Here is a 13,836-nt window from a genome sequence, read left to right on the forward strand (position 1 = left end):
TACGCTGGAAGTCTCACTCCACGCGTCAGCTTATTGTTAGGGCTCAGGGGTCTCCTCATTCCTCCTGCTGGTGCTGTCCCTGTGAAGAGGAGCTGCCATTGCTGTTCGTTATGGGCAGGAATCACCTCTCGTCACTGGTTTGGGAAGTGGTTTCAGCCTCTTTTTAATGTGTCCTCTTTTTCATAACCAATTGTCAATCACCTGCTGGCTCCTCTCCCATTGGATCGGTGCACCAAGGAGGCGGGGCACCCTTTTCTTCCTCCTTGACCTTTCCTGCATCCCACTTTCCCATCTTTCCTCATGGCTGGGGGGTGTGGGGGGAGTGTTGGGCAGGGTGGAGGGGATGCGGGCTGCAGATTAGGTCAGGGGGAGGGCGTTGATGGTCTTCCTTGCAGATCGCCACTCACCCTGTCTGCCCCGTCCTGATCCAAGGGGCAAGTCAGACAGCCTTTTGGGCAGGTCTTGGAGAGGTGCCCCTGAACCATCCTGCCGGTTCCAGCACTGCCTCTTCCTTGGATTCCTTTGGCCTTCCTGGTTGCAGTTCTTGCAGAGAACCAGGCTGCAGGTGCCTGTGTGACAAGCCCTCCAATTGTTGAAGGGTTCTTTGGGCTCAGTGCTCTTCCCAGCCAATCTGACACAACCAACGATGAAAAAACATATATCCATGGCAGGACTATGCGGCGGGGGAGGTTTGTAAAGAGTCACAACACAGTTCCATTGTGACAGCACCAGAAATGGAGGCTAGGGTTGCTAGGAATGGCCTGGAGTCTCCAGGAATTGTAGATCATTCTCCAGGGCACTACTGGAGAAAATCATAGGGACGTTTAAAAAGTTTGGGTTTTTTTTTTTGGAATTTACTTTCTCTTTAACTGATATAAAAATATTGAAAATGAATGTGGGGAGGGAGGCTGTTTGGTTGACAGTCAAGCATTATCCAATTGGGTAATGAGTCTCCCTGCCTCTGGAGAGAGTTCCACCACATCCTGGCTTGTATCTTGTTGGTGCTTTAAACCTGGGGAGTCACAAGGTGTCTCACTCCCTGAATACACTGCCTTTGCCTTTCTGTCATTGCCCTAGGATTTCTGTGATTGATCCATCGACGTTTGAGGCCAATGCTGACAGTGGGCAGTTTAGTGATGCTGGTTTCACAGGGAGACGGTAAGGGACCCTCTCATTGGAGTCATTTCCCAGCACAAAGGCGACTCAGTGACTCACAGCCCAAGACCGGTGCTGTCCAGACCCTGCTCCGTACAGGAATGCACTGCTTCAGTCTCATGGCCAATGGCATTGAACACGGTGCCACCATTGGCGAATGCCCCACTTACCTTCTCATGTCAGGGAGGCCGGAGATGGTGCTGACCCTCCACCCCTCCCCAATACAGAAACATTCACCTTCCCACAATCACTGACCATGTGGATGTGGAGGAAGCAGATACAAGTGTCCACTTCTCCTGGCAATCTTGGTGAAAAGTCCCCCAGCCTTCAGCAATCTTCTATTTTCACAGACAGCTCCAATCAGGATTCTGAATGGCAGGGTTTTTGTGTGTGAAATCTAACTTCACACCTTCTCGGTTTGAAAGAAAAGGTCCAATGTTTTGGCAGGTTATCAGTTCCACCATTCTGGAATTTAAATGGTTAGAGGTTGATTCCTTGCAATTTGGTGTGGCATTTCTAATAAAAATGGTCACTTTTCTGCGTTGCCACCTCTGTCATGAAGATATTAATGTATATAATGTTATTGGAAATTGTTTTAAATTGGACTTGTAGTGAGGTCTGTGTCTGTGGGTGTGAGTGTCTTCATTGGATTAAAGCCAGCTAGCCTGGGTGCTCTGATGTACAGTAGTTTTGAGATGTTAAACATTAAGGTAAAGAGGACATTTGCATTTTGTTGAATAAGCCATTCAAAGACTGGGGGTAAAATCTTACACCTTGCTAGGAGACACCAAGCAATGTGTTTATATTACTAATAAAATTGGTACTTTGAAAGGGGTTTTAGTGTTAGAAGAGGCAGAGCTCAAAGGGTCTGGTAATACAATGAGAGTTTACATTCAAAGGGAAGGCTAGATATATACAGGAAAGAGTTTTGGGTGTGGGTCAGAGGCATGTAATATCTAAGCCTGTCAATCTACCACTGTGTCTGCGAAGGAACAAATTGAAAGGAACCTCATTTTGAATCTGTAAGATAAAATGTGCTTTGCCTGGTTTCTGTTTAAGTCTATGGGTTATTGTTGCCTTGATGAAGATTTACCTGGGAGTAATTAATTTTGGAATTTGTTTGAAAGTTATTATGGTAGTAATTTGTAGACATGTGTATGTATTTAAATTTGTTAAATTAATAAATGTTTAATTTATATAAGAAACCTCCTGAGGCCTAGTGGTTTTATTCCTGAATTCAGAGCTGCACCTTAAACATACCAATTGAAAATATAGATTATGAGAATTGTTTAAAGTTTCCCTCTGGGATTTTAAATAACTCAGCCTTTATCACCCCACCATTTAATTTAAATGGAAGCGAGAGAAACAGGGGGAGGGACAAAATGCACATTATACCTGGTGGTTTTACCTGTCCTGTGGGGTTCTTTGTTGCAAAGCACAAACACGACAGCTTTAACAGGGTCGTGGTACCATCATGCATACGATGGACTTGCAACAGGCTTCACATCCAATTGCCAGTTGAAGAAACACTGCCCAATGCACCTTCTGACATCCAGTTTGTCAAAGTGTCATAGCTGATAAACAGTGAGACGCGAAACAGCAACTAAAACGCACTGATTATCCTTCACTTTTCATTAAAATTAACCGGGTGAAATAAACGATTAGGACGATTAAGGTAGGAGTTTAGGATTAAAATAGAGCCAGCGCTATTAATTTTGGGAGTCACAAGTAGGCCAGACCAGCTAAGGACGGTCCATTTCCTTCCCTCAAGGGAGTTAGCGAACCAGACAGGCTGTAACAACAACCCGGCAATTTCATGGCAAGCATCCCCGAGATGGGCCTGGTCAGAACTCCGGAAAATTAGTCCGAATGCGCAGTAACTAACGGATTCTCAGCATCAGCAGAGGGGCAACAGCCGTTCAGCAGCACCTGTTAATTTACCTGTGCCGATCGAGAGCGGAACTGAAAACCATTCATTCAGTCATCACCCTCGACTTCACAGTGTGAGCTCCGAACTTCACTCTTGTCCCATTTTCCTGCATTTTAAAAGGCGAGAGCACCAGTATCACGGAAACATTTTATTTTCTGCCTTTTCCCTCGTCTTACAAAAAGCAATTTAACGTTGGACAACATATTTACATAAAATATCTACAAAAACTTTCGATAGGACAGGAAGACAAGCGTATGTAAAGGAGCAATGTTGGAACTGAGGCAAGGTCAGTGAACACCTTCCACACAAGCTTCAGGGCTTTCTCCGGTGATTGTTCCTCAACAACCTCTGTCCGACGCTCAGTCTCCACCATACAGTCTTAAGAGGTCTCCTCATCTTCAATCTTGGGTGCCAAGTAGTATTTGATGTGACCCATGTCAGCAATCTTGTATTCCACCACTAGGGAGGCAAACAACAGAGCGTGAAGCACATGTAGCAGAGTACGACAGACCAATAATAGTTACTGAAAAACTCAACCGGCTGCTCCTCAAGGTCTGCTGCACCCGGCAGGATCTCGGGATGTCACACAATGTCCAGCGACAGCAAACGCAGCAGCCAATCGGCACACAGGGCAAGGTGATGATGGCTGGGCAGGTTAGTCAGGTTGTTTGAGGGAGACATCTTGACCAGGACGCTGTTCCGCTTTCCACCAGAGGGGGCAGGTGGGCCTTTGGCGTTCAACAAAGAGGTGGTGGGCACCTCCGACAGCGCTGTGCACCTCCGACAGCGCTGTGCTCCGCTACCTCAGTGCTGCACCAGACAAGCCCAGTGAGATTTTTGTGCTCCAGTCTCTGGTGTAGGATTTGAACTGACAAGCCCCGTGGTTCAGAGAAGCCTGCACTATCCAATGAGTAACAGCTGACCCACTCGGGTTTGGCGGCTCTCGTGTTGGCCAACACCCTGGCAGCTCAGGCCAAACTGGCATTCCCCGTGCGCTAAGTTTAACCGGCAGCAGAGTGCAGCGCGTCCGAGCTCCGTTCCCGAAGGGATCACCGGCTGCATCATCACCCACCCACCTACCGCCCTGGGCTTTATTTCCCAAAGCTGTTTCACTGCTACAGCCATCACTCACCTTGCTCAAACTGTTTGACAAAGGAACACATCTCGCTGACTCGAGTTCAAACCAGGGAGGAGTGCGAATAATTGGATAACCCAAACCAAGAGCTCACACAGGCACCACGGTCAAATGGCTTCCCTCTGTGCTTTATCATTCTAACCATCCCAAGAGTTGAGAAGCAGCAAGAATCTAACATGTGGACTGCTTCCTGCATTTCAGCAGAGTGGAGGGAGAGCACATGGTCAACGCGTTCACCGCCTCTAACAGGGCAAATCACCTCGCCGAAGCAAGCCTGAAATAAACCAGCACCGAGTGGCCAACAGGGAGTTCGAGGGGGCAGAAAGACAAGAGGGAGAAAGCTCGGGAATAGCGCACACAGGATGTCAAAACCAATGCAACACTTACCCAGAGGAATATCTGCAGACATGCTGAGTGTGACTGTTGGGGAGAGGGGAGTTGCTTTGGTGAAGAAGTTCAGGTACCGCAGGGCAAAGGTCAGCTGGACAGGCTCATTCATCTCAATGGTCACCTGAGAAAAAAAGAAAAGGTTTTCATTTCATTACCCTCACCCACTCCGGCACAAGCTGCAGGCCCACACTTCCCAAGGACATGCGCCCGCCCGGGCCCACACTTCCCAAGGACATGCGCCCGCCCGGGCCCACACTTCCCAAGGACATGCGCCCGCCCGGGCCCACACTTCCCAAGGACATGCGCCCGCCCGGGCCCACACTTCCCAAGGACATGCGCCCGCCCGGGCCCACACTTCCCAAGGACATGCGCCCGCCCGGGCCCACACTTCCCAAGGACATGCGCCCGCCCGGGCCCACACTTCCCAAGGACATGCGCCCGCCCGGGCCCACACTTCCCAAGGACATGCGCCCGCCCAGGCCCACACTTCCCAAGGACATGCGCCCGCCCGGGCCCACACTTCCCAAGGACATGCGCCCGCCCGGGCCCACACTTCCCAAGGACATGCGCCCGCCCGGGCCCACACTTCCCAAGGACATGCGCCCGCCCGGGCCCACACTTCCCAAGGACATGCGCCCGCCCGGGCCCACACTTCCCAAGGACATGCGCCTGCCCGGGCCCACACTTCCCAAGGACATGCGCCCGCCCGGGCCCACACTTCCCAAGGACATGCGCCCGCCCGGGCCCACACTTCCCAAGGACATGCACCCGCCCGGGCCCACACTTCCCAAGGACATGCACCCGCCCGGGCCACACTTCCCAAGGACATGCACCCACCCGGGCCCACACTTCCCAAGGACATGCGCCCGCCCAGGCCCACACTTCCCAAGGACATGCACCCACCCGGGCCCACACTCTGCCATGGAATTCAGGCTGCAAGCAGGCCAGTGAAACAAGGGTGGATTCTCAGGCACAACCCTTTCATCCAGGAGCAATCCCTTTGGCTGTCTACATTCAAAACCTGAGCTGGAACCTTCCAGCAATTAAAAAAAAGTGCTTCTCTCAACCTCACTAGGAATTTCTCGTGTCGTTACTGATAACAGTGTTGGGGGCTACGAGTCCCTTGAGCCGAGTGGCTGGCTAGACAACCACATTGCTGTGGGTCTGGAGTCACATGTAGGCCAGACCAGGTAAGGACGGCAGATTTCCTTCCCCAAAGGGCATTGGTGAACCAGATGGGTTCTTACAACAACTGATGATAGTTGGGGACCACGACTGAGACGAGCTTTATATTCCAGATTTTTATTAACTGAATTTAGATTCCACCAGCTGCTGTGGTGAGATTGAACGCATGTCCTCAGAGCACGAGGCCGGGCCCTCTGGGTTACGAGTCCAGTGGCATTACCACTGGACCACCATCTCCCACCCAGTGTCAGTAATGGGCATGAGAACGAGCTTAGATCGATCAATCCATGTGACCCAGGTCTGGGATTAACCACAGCCCTGAATCTTTCAGGAGATAAATTGCTCTTACACCTCAATTTGGATTGGTGAACGAGGCAGACATATCCTGGCATCTGCATAGGTTTATCAGTTCAATCCACTGGTTAACTTGTTCATTCTCACACGACCCCTGAGATACAGCAATGAATCCTAGGCACTTACTGCTTCTTCCTCCTTGTCGACATTGCTGGTCTGGGACAGTTTCACGTTGCCCGTTCCCAGTTCCCCACTGGCAGAAAACTTGACCCCATCCTTGGCGCAGGAGATGACGACAGCATCGCCAATCTGGCTCAAGTCTCGGCAGATCCGGGCAAACTCCCCGGACGGCATCTTCACCACGCAGCTGTACTCTTGCTCCTGAATGGCGCACAGGGCACAAGGGGTCAGTCACATTGTATCGGACAAGACAAAACACAGGCCGCATCATGGATGCCACATAGATCCAAGTAAAGGTTCATCTCATGCAAAAGGCAATTCCCTAGCCTAAAAACTTGTCTTTCCAGACACCGTGTAAAAATCAACCCCTTGGGCCTTCCCAAGGATCAACGCCCAAAAACTTCAAAACCAAAAGATCATCCCAGAGAGAGGTTCATGATTTGATTGGATTGTCAATGTATCAATGCTAATGAATACCAATGAGTAAAATGTTCAAAACATTTCTACGTTGATCTTTTCTTTTCATTAGAAACCATCAGATTGGGAGTGATATCTATTTGAACTCTTCCATGCTGTCCGGTTTTGGATTTGATTCCATTGCAGTGCTCTGATCTGGGCCCAAATCAAACATACCTGCCAACCCCACAAAGCCATGAACCTTGTGAAGAGTTGACCTCATGACTTCTGGCCGTAAAAGAATTGGGGTCATGAATGCGAGTTTCACATGATTACGCATGGGTGCACATCATCAATGCCACCGCCCATCCAGACCATTGGTGAAGGTGCTCAGACCCACTTACCGGAATTCCCAGCTGCTCAACATCCAAATCCATGAGCTTCATCTCATAATCAGAGACTTTCTCCTGATCTGTAACGAGAGACAGTCAGCTGAATGCACCAAAGTTTACTGTCCACAACATTTCAGAGTTACCCTGTTGACATAAGAGATATGGTCAACCATTATACATCACTGCAGTATTCTGCACACAACTCTTCGGGTAAGACAACAAGGGTCTTTCACTGATTTACCAGGATGCCATCAAGGGCTGCAGAAGTCAGGCTTGTTCTCATTTGGGCACAGGAGCTTAAGAAAGACCACAGAGATGTCAAAAACGATGACGAGCCTTGATCGAGTCGACGGAGGTCAACTATTGTCTCTGGCAGGAGCGTTTGGAAGCAGAGGACGTGTTTACTGTAACTTGCAGGAGAGCTGGAGGGAGGTGAGTTTTTTTTTTGAAAACATGAGTTCTAATGTTCTGGAAAGCACTGTCTCAAAGGGTTTAAAAATAGATTCAATAGAGATTTAGAAAAGAAAATTAGGCAAATACTGGAAGAGGGAACACACTACGGGCTATGATAGAAGTGCAGGGGAGTGGAATTATTAGAATAGCTCTTCCGAACAGCTGACCCAAGCACAGTGGGTCAAATTGCCCCTTTCCATGCTGCAGAATTCCATTCCATGATAATACAAATGATCAGGCAGGGGACTCCTTCAAGTCTACTTCTGCAGCCATTGACATCACTTGTCCACCAATGCAAAGCTGTTTCGGCTCACCCAAGTGTACAATGTGGTACAGCTCTGACACTGATCGAGAGGAGCTAAACCGAATCCACTTCACCTTCAAACTAGCTGTAGTACAACTGCGAGCAGCACAGTTCTGCTTTCACGCACAGGCTTGAGAGAATGACAGTGGGAGTGCCAGGTTAATACAAGTGTGATACTCACTCTGCGACTCAAACACCAGTGCCAGTGTGTCCGCATTGTCTTCTGCTCTCAGTGTGATGATGTCCTCATTGCCAGCACATTTGAGAATTTTGGACATGCTGTAACAGGAACCAGAATACTCAGAATCACAGTCATTGTTCAACCCAATGTCCATATGAGTTAACTGTAAACTATATAATCCTTTAGTCTGAAAAACTAACCAATTGATCAGCTAACAAGATGACCATCCATATGTTAGTGACACGGTTTAACTTTCATTCTGTACTCGGCTAACTACTCCATTCTAACAAAAGGCCATATTAACCCAGAACATCAATGCTCACCGTGTTTCTTTGTTTTTTATCACAGAGGCTGGCTGACCTGCTGATTATTTCCAGCATTTGCTGTTTTTTTATTTAATTCCAGTATCTGCAGTACTTTGCTTTTCTACTGGACTGGGGAACAATGGGGGTGGGTGAGGAAGGGAGATGTGCCTGGGGGTGGGTCAGGGTTTGTGATGTGTCTGGGGTGGGATTGGCGCCATGTTTTTGTAGATTGGGGTTGGTGGGGAATGGTGGTTTGGCAGGGGGATGGGGACAGATGTCTGGGATGGGAGAGGGGAACACTGTCGAGAAAGCAGAGGTGAGGAGCTGGGAGGTGGCTGTGGGGGTTCAGGAATGTCATGACTGGGGTGAGGAACACAAGGACAAGAAAGTCTGCCTTCAACACTGCTTTTCAATACCATTGACAAGTCAGCTGTGCTCTCCCAGAACATCTTGCGGCTAGTTCTGGTGATCAAAGGAGGAACATCAGTCATCCTGCTGACAGTACTGTACCAGCACAAGACAAGCAAGAAGGATCCATGATGACAGAAGAGCTGAGGAAGTCATGGTTGAGAATAAACAACAATGTCAATTGACAGTGAGAACAGTGTGACAATTTGAGTCCACAACCATTGTGAATGTGTTACACATGGGGGTTGAGGAGCTGGGGGGGTGGGGTGACACCATGGGGGTTAAGGAACTGAGGGTAGTGTCATGCCTTGGGGGGTTTGACCAAGGGTTGAGGAGCTGGGAGGGGTGAGGAACTGAGGGTAGGTGTCATGCCTTGTGGGGTTTTGACCAGGAGTTGAGGAGCTGCTGGGGGGTTATACCTTAATATAAAAGCAAAATACTGCAGATACTGGAAATCTGAAACAAAAACAGAAAATGCTGGAAAAAGTCAGCAGCTCTAACAGCATCTGTGGGGAGAAATAAATAACCGAGTTAAAGTTCGCATTAACTCCTGTTTTTCTCTCCACAGGGGAGTTATATCCTGACTGTCTGTAGCATAACAGAATCCGCAAGTACAGGAATTCTCAAATAGGGAAAAGCAAAGAGATAAATCGCGGCGGGTGCGAACAAGAGGCGAAAGGGATCCGTGTGGAGGGAGTGAGTGAATGAATGAACTTGTAACAAAGTCTGCGCATGTTCCCGCCAACTCAGGTCTTTGTCCTTTCGCGCGCAAATGACGTCAGGGCAGGGCCGGTGGCGCCTTTTTGTAACAAAAAAAAGCGGAGGGAAATTAAGGAGGGGGGGGGGTTGAAAAAAGTTGGTGCAAAAGGAAAGCCCGAAAACGGCCCATTCACCCCTTTTTACCCCCCTCTGACCGTTTCAAATCCCCCCCTCCCCCCAGGCTCTCCAGTTAAATTCCCAATCAGCTGCTGAAACAGACATTAACTTGTTACTTTGCTGCATTACAAGTTGAAATTTATTTCTTTGCCTAATACAATTACGTTTTAAAAAAATATATACCTGCATGGAAATAAAATATTTGCATTATTTACAGCGAGATACAAGCTTGAAAGTAGCAATTCTTTATGCAATGGTTTCTTGTCATATGCTCCCCCCCCCCCGCCCCAGCTCCCGCCTGGTATTAAATTACTGCAGCAAGCCCGCTGTGCAAATGCCCCTACCTGCTGAGGTTTACCCCCATGGCCAGGTTTCTGTCGCAGCGGTAGGTATCGAAGCCATCGCTGCGGAGAGTCAGCTGCACCAGGGAGACGTGCGAGCTGTCCATGGACTGCAGGCTGATGCCGGTGGAGCTGATGTCCCAACAAGCCTCGGTGATCAGATCCTTCAGGGCCTCCAGCACCTTTTTCAGGATGCTGCCCTGCACCAAGCGAGCCTCGAACATCTTTGCGATGAGTTATCCGTCACGTTAGCAAACAGCGTCGGTCTGGGATGGGACGAGGGGTGCAAAATAATCAAAAGTCCACAGCAAGGGGCAGTGGAGGGAGTTGGGGCAACTCGCAGGCAGTCAGTCTCAGCAACAAATGAGAGGGCTTGTAGCTCCCTCACTTCCTGATATAACCTCATGCAAATTAGCCTCGCCATATATGGTAAGGGCGCGAAATGCAGCTTCTAAATTTAAAAAAATAAATCTCACAAACATCTATCCTTCTGCAGCCTTCAGTCAAATCCTGTGTTGGTTTGAATTGCAAGCTTCACCTCACTGAGAGAGAGAGAGAGATAATTTATAGATAATATATGCACAACACATTCTCACCCTGATCATCTGTGAAACTGACATTTGCAAATTATTCTGTCATTGGGCCAAGGGGGAAGAAGTTTGAGATAGCTGTCTCGTTTTCCAGTTTCATCACATTTGGGCTTCAGCTCTTACTGCACTGAAACCCCATTCAACACATCACAATTTACAAACTTTTCCTGACAGTTTCCAAGTTGTTTTTAACACTTCGATTGTGTTCAGACATGGTTTTGCCTTTTTTCGCAAAGGACATTGCTCCAGTTAATAATGTTGAAGCTGCTTGCCGCCTCCAACAGAGCAGTGGAACCTGCTGCTTCTTGGAGATGGTGCCCCCACACTGCCACGTTGTCAGCATGTAGCAGTTTCACATTCCAAGCCAACCGGATGGTAGTCGCCTTGAGGTGAAATATATTTGGAGAAGGCCATTCAGCCTCTCCAGCTTGTTCTGTCATTCAATCCCAACAGGACTGATCCAGGTCTTGACTCCATCAACACCCCCCACCCCCCACTCACTCCCCTGCTGATTCCAGAACCCTGAATTTATAGACTCATAGAGGTTTACAGCAAAGAGGCCATTCGGCCCATCGTGTCTGCGCTGGTCAACAAAGAGCTGGCTACCACTAATCCCATTTTCCAGCACTTGGCCCATAATCCTGGAGGCTATGGCAACACAAGTGAATATCTAAATACTTCTTAAATGTTACAAGAATTTCTGACTGAACCACCCTCTGGGTGAAAAAAATTCTCCTCAACTCCCCTCTTATCCTTCTACCTTTTCCCTTAAATCTATGCCCTCTGGCTATTGACCCCTCTACTAATGGAAAAAGTGCCTTCCTATCCACCCTATCTCTACCCTCATTCTTACACTCATCCAAAACTCATCAATCTCAACCATGATTGGGGGAGACACTTCCAGGTTTATACCATCCTTTGTGGGATGGGGTGAAATCCTTGGAATTCCCTACCCCAGAAGGTTGTGGATGCTCCATCATTGAATACATTTAAGGCTGGGGTAGACAGATTTTTGGTCTCTCAGGGAATTAAGGGATCTGGGGAACGGGCAGGAAAATGGAGTTGAAGATCAGCCATGATCATATTGAATGGCAGAGCAGGCCCAACAGGTCGTGTGGTCTACTCCTGCTCCTATTTCTTGTGTTCTTGTGAAGAACTGCTTCCTGAAAGGCCCAGCTCAAATTTTAAGATCTCATGCCTCTGTTCTGGACTCCTTTGCACCATTATAAGCCAGTCAGTGGTGGGCAAATTATTGGAAACAATTCTGAGAGACAGGATAAACTGTCACTTAGAAAGGCACAGATTGATCAGGGATAGTCAGCATGGGTTTGTTAGGGGAAGATGATGTCTTATTAACTTGATAGCATTTTTTGAGGAAGTAACAAGGAGGATTGATGAGGGTAGTGTAGTGGCTGCTGTCTACCTGGATTTCAGTAAGGCATTTGACAAGGTTCCACATGGCAGACTGGTCAGGAAAGTGAGATCTCATGGGATACAGGGGAAGGTGGCAGGTTGGATCCAAAATTGGCTCAGTGACAGGAAACCAAGGGTAATGGTCGATGGATGTTTTTGCAAAAGGAAAACAGTTTCCAGTGGTGTTCCACAGGGCTCAGTGTTGGAGCCCTTGCTGTTTGTTGTATATATTAAAGATTTAGACTTAAACGTGGGAGGCATGTTTGGGAAATTTTCAGATGACACAAAAATTGGCCATGTAGTTTATAGATAAGAGGATGGCTATCGACTCCAGAATGATATCAATGGTTTGGTTCAGTGGGCAGAGAAGTGCAAATGGAATTCAATCCGGAAAAGTGTGAGGTAATTCATTTTGAGAGGACCAACAAAGCAAGCGAATATTCAATAAATGGGAATTGAGAAGATTTGAAGAAGTGAGAGACCTTGGTGTGCATGTCCACATGTCCTTGCAGATGGCAGGACTGGTGGACAACGTGGTCAAGAAAGCATATGGAATGCTTTACTTTATTGGGCGAGATATTGAATACAAAAGCAGGGATGTAATGATGGAACTGTATGAAACGCTGGTTAGGCCACAGTTGGAATTTTGTGTACAGTTCTGATTGTAACATTACAGGAAGGGCATAATTGCTCTGGAGAGAGTGCAGAGGAGATTTACAAGAATGTTTCCAGGGCTTAAAAATTGCAGCTACGAGAAGAGATTAGATAGGCTAGGGTTGTTTTCCTTAGAACAGAGGAAGCTAAGGGGTGACCTAATTGAGGTGTACAAAATTATGAGGGGCCTAGATAGGGTAGACAGGGAAAGACTTGTTTCCATAAGACCATAAGACATAGGAGCAGAAATTAGGCCATTCGGCCCATCGAGTCAGCTCCGCCATTCAATCATGGCTGATAAGTTTCTCAACCCCATTCTCCCGCCTTCTCCCCGTAACCTTTGATCCCCTTACCAATCAAGAACCTATCTATCTCAGTCTTAAATACACTCAATGACTTGGCCTCCACAGCATTCTGTGGCAATGAATTCCATAGATTCACCACTCTCTGGCTAAAGAAGTTTCTCCTCATCTTTGTTCTAAAAGGTCTTCCCTTTACTCTGAGGCTGTGCCCTCGGGTCCTAGTCTCTCCTACTAATGGAAACATCTTCCCCACGTCCACTCTATCCAGGCCTTTCAGTATTCTGTAAGTTTCAATCAGATCCCCCCTCATCCTTCTAAACTCCATCGAGTATAGACCCAGAGTCCTCAAACGTTCCTCATATGTTAAGCCTTTCATTCCTGGGATCATTCTCGTGAACCTCCTCTGGACCCTCTCCAGGGCCAGCACATCCTTCCTGAGATATGGGGCCCAAAATTGCTCACAATATTCTAAATGTGGTCTGACCAGAGCTTTATAAAGCCTCAGCAGCACATCCCTGCTTTTATATTCTAATCCTCTCGAAATAAATGCCAACATTGCATTTGCCTTCCTAACTACTGACTCAACCTTCAAGTTAACCTTAAGAGAATCCTGGACTAGGACTCCCAAGTCCCCTAGCTGAGGGGTCAATTAGCAGGGGGCATAGATTTAAGGTGATTGGTAGAAGGATTAGTGGAGACATGAGGAAAACCTTAATCACCAGAGGGTGGTGGACATCTAGAATTCACTGCCCAAGTTGGTGGTTGAGGCTGAACCACTCAACTGATTGAAGAAGGCTACCAGGTGCTGGAAAGTGGGATTAAAATGAGCAACTAGTTTGTTCTCTTTTTGGCCGGTGCAGACACTGGCCTCTTTCTGAGAAGGTTATCCAGTCACAAAGCCCACTCTTACTACCTACAGGTCAGTGTTGGAAGGATTTACTCAATTGAGTTA

At 47.9% G+C, this 13,836-nt stretch overlaps 1 protein-coding gene across 1 annotated transcript; it reads right to left on the minus strand.

Moving 5' to 3' along the window:
- Window positions 1-3,226: 3,226 nt before the first annotated feature.
- pcna (proliferating cell nuclear antigen) lies at window positions 3,227-10,467 on the minus strand. The gene is made up of 6 exons (XM_078565436.1): window positions 9,929-10,467; window positions 7,996-8,093; window positions 7,070-7,137; window positions 6,276-6,470; window positions 4,608-4,731; window positions 3,227-3,544 (listed from the first exon to the last, which is right to left on the minus strand). The coding sequence occupies exons 1-6, from the start codon at window positions 10,147-10,149 to the stop codon at window positions 3,465-3,467; spliced, it is 786 nt and encodes a 261-aa protein (XP_078421562.1). The 5' UTR covers window positions 10,150-10,467; the 3' UTR covers window positions 3,227-3,464.
- Window positions 10,468-13,836: the final 3,369 nt, after the last annotated feature.

The sequence above is a fragment of the Cetorhinus maximus genome, chromosome 20 (assembly GCF_964194155.1).
Source record: "Cetorhinus maximus chromosome 20, sCetMax3.hap1.1, whole genome shotgun sequence".
NCBI classification, from domain to species: Eukaryota; Metazoa; Chordata; class Chondrichthyes; order Lamniformes; family Cetorhinidae; genus Cetorhinus; species Cetorhinus maximus.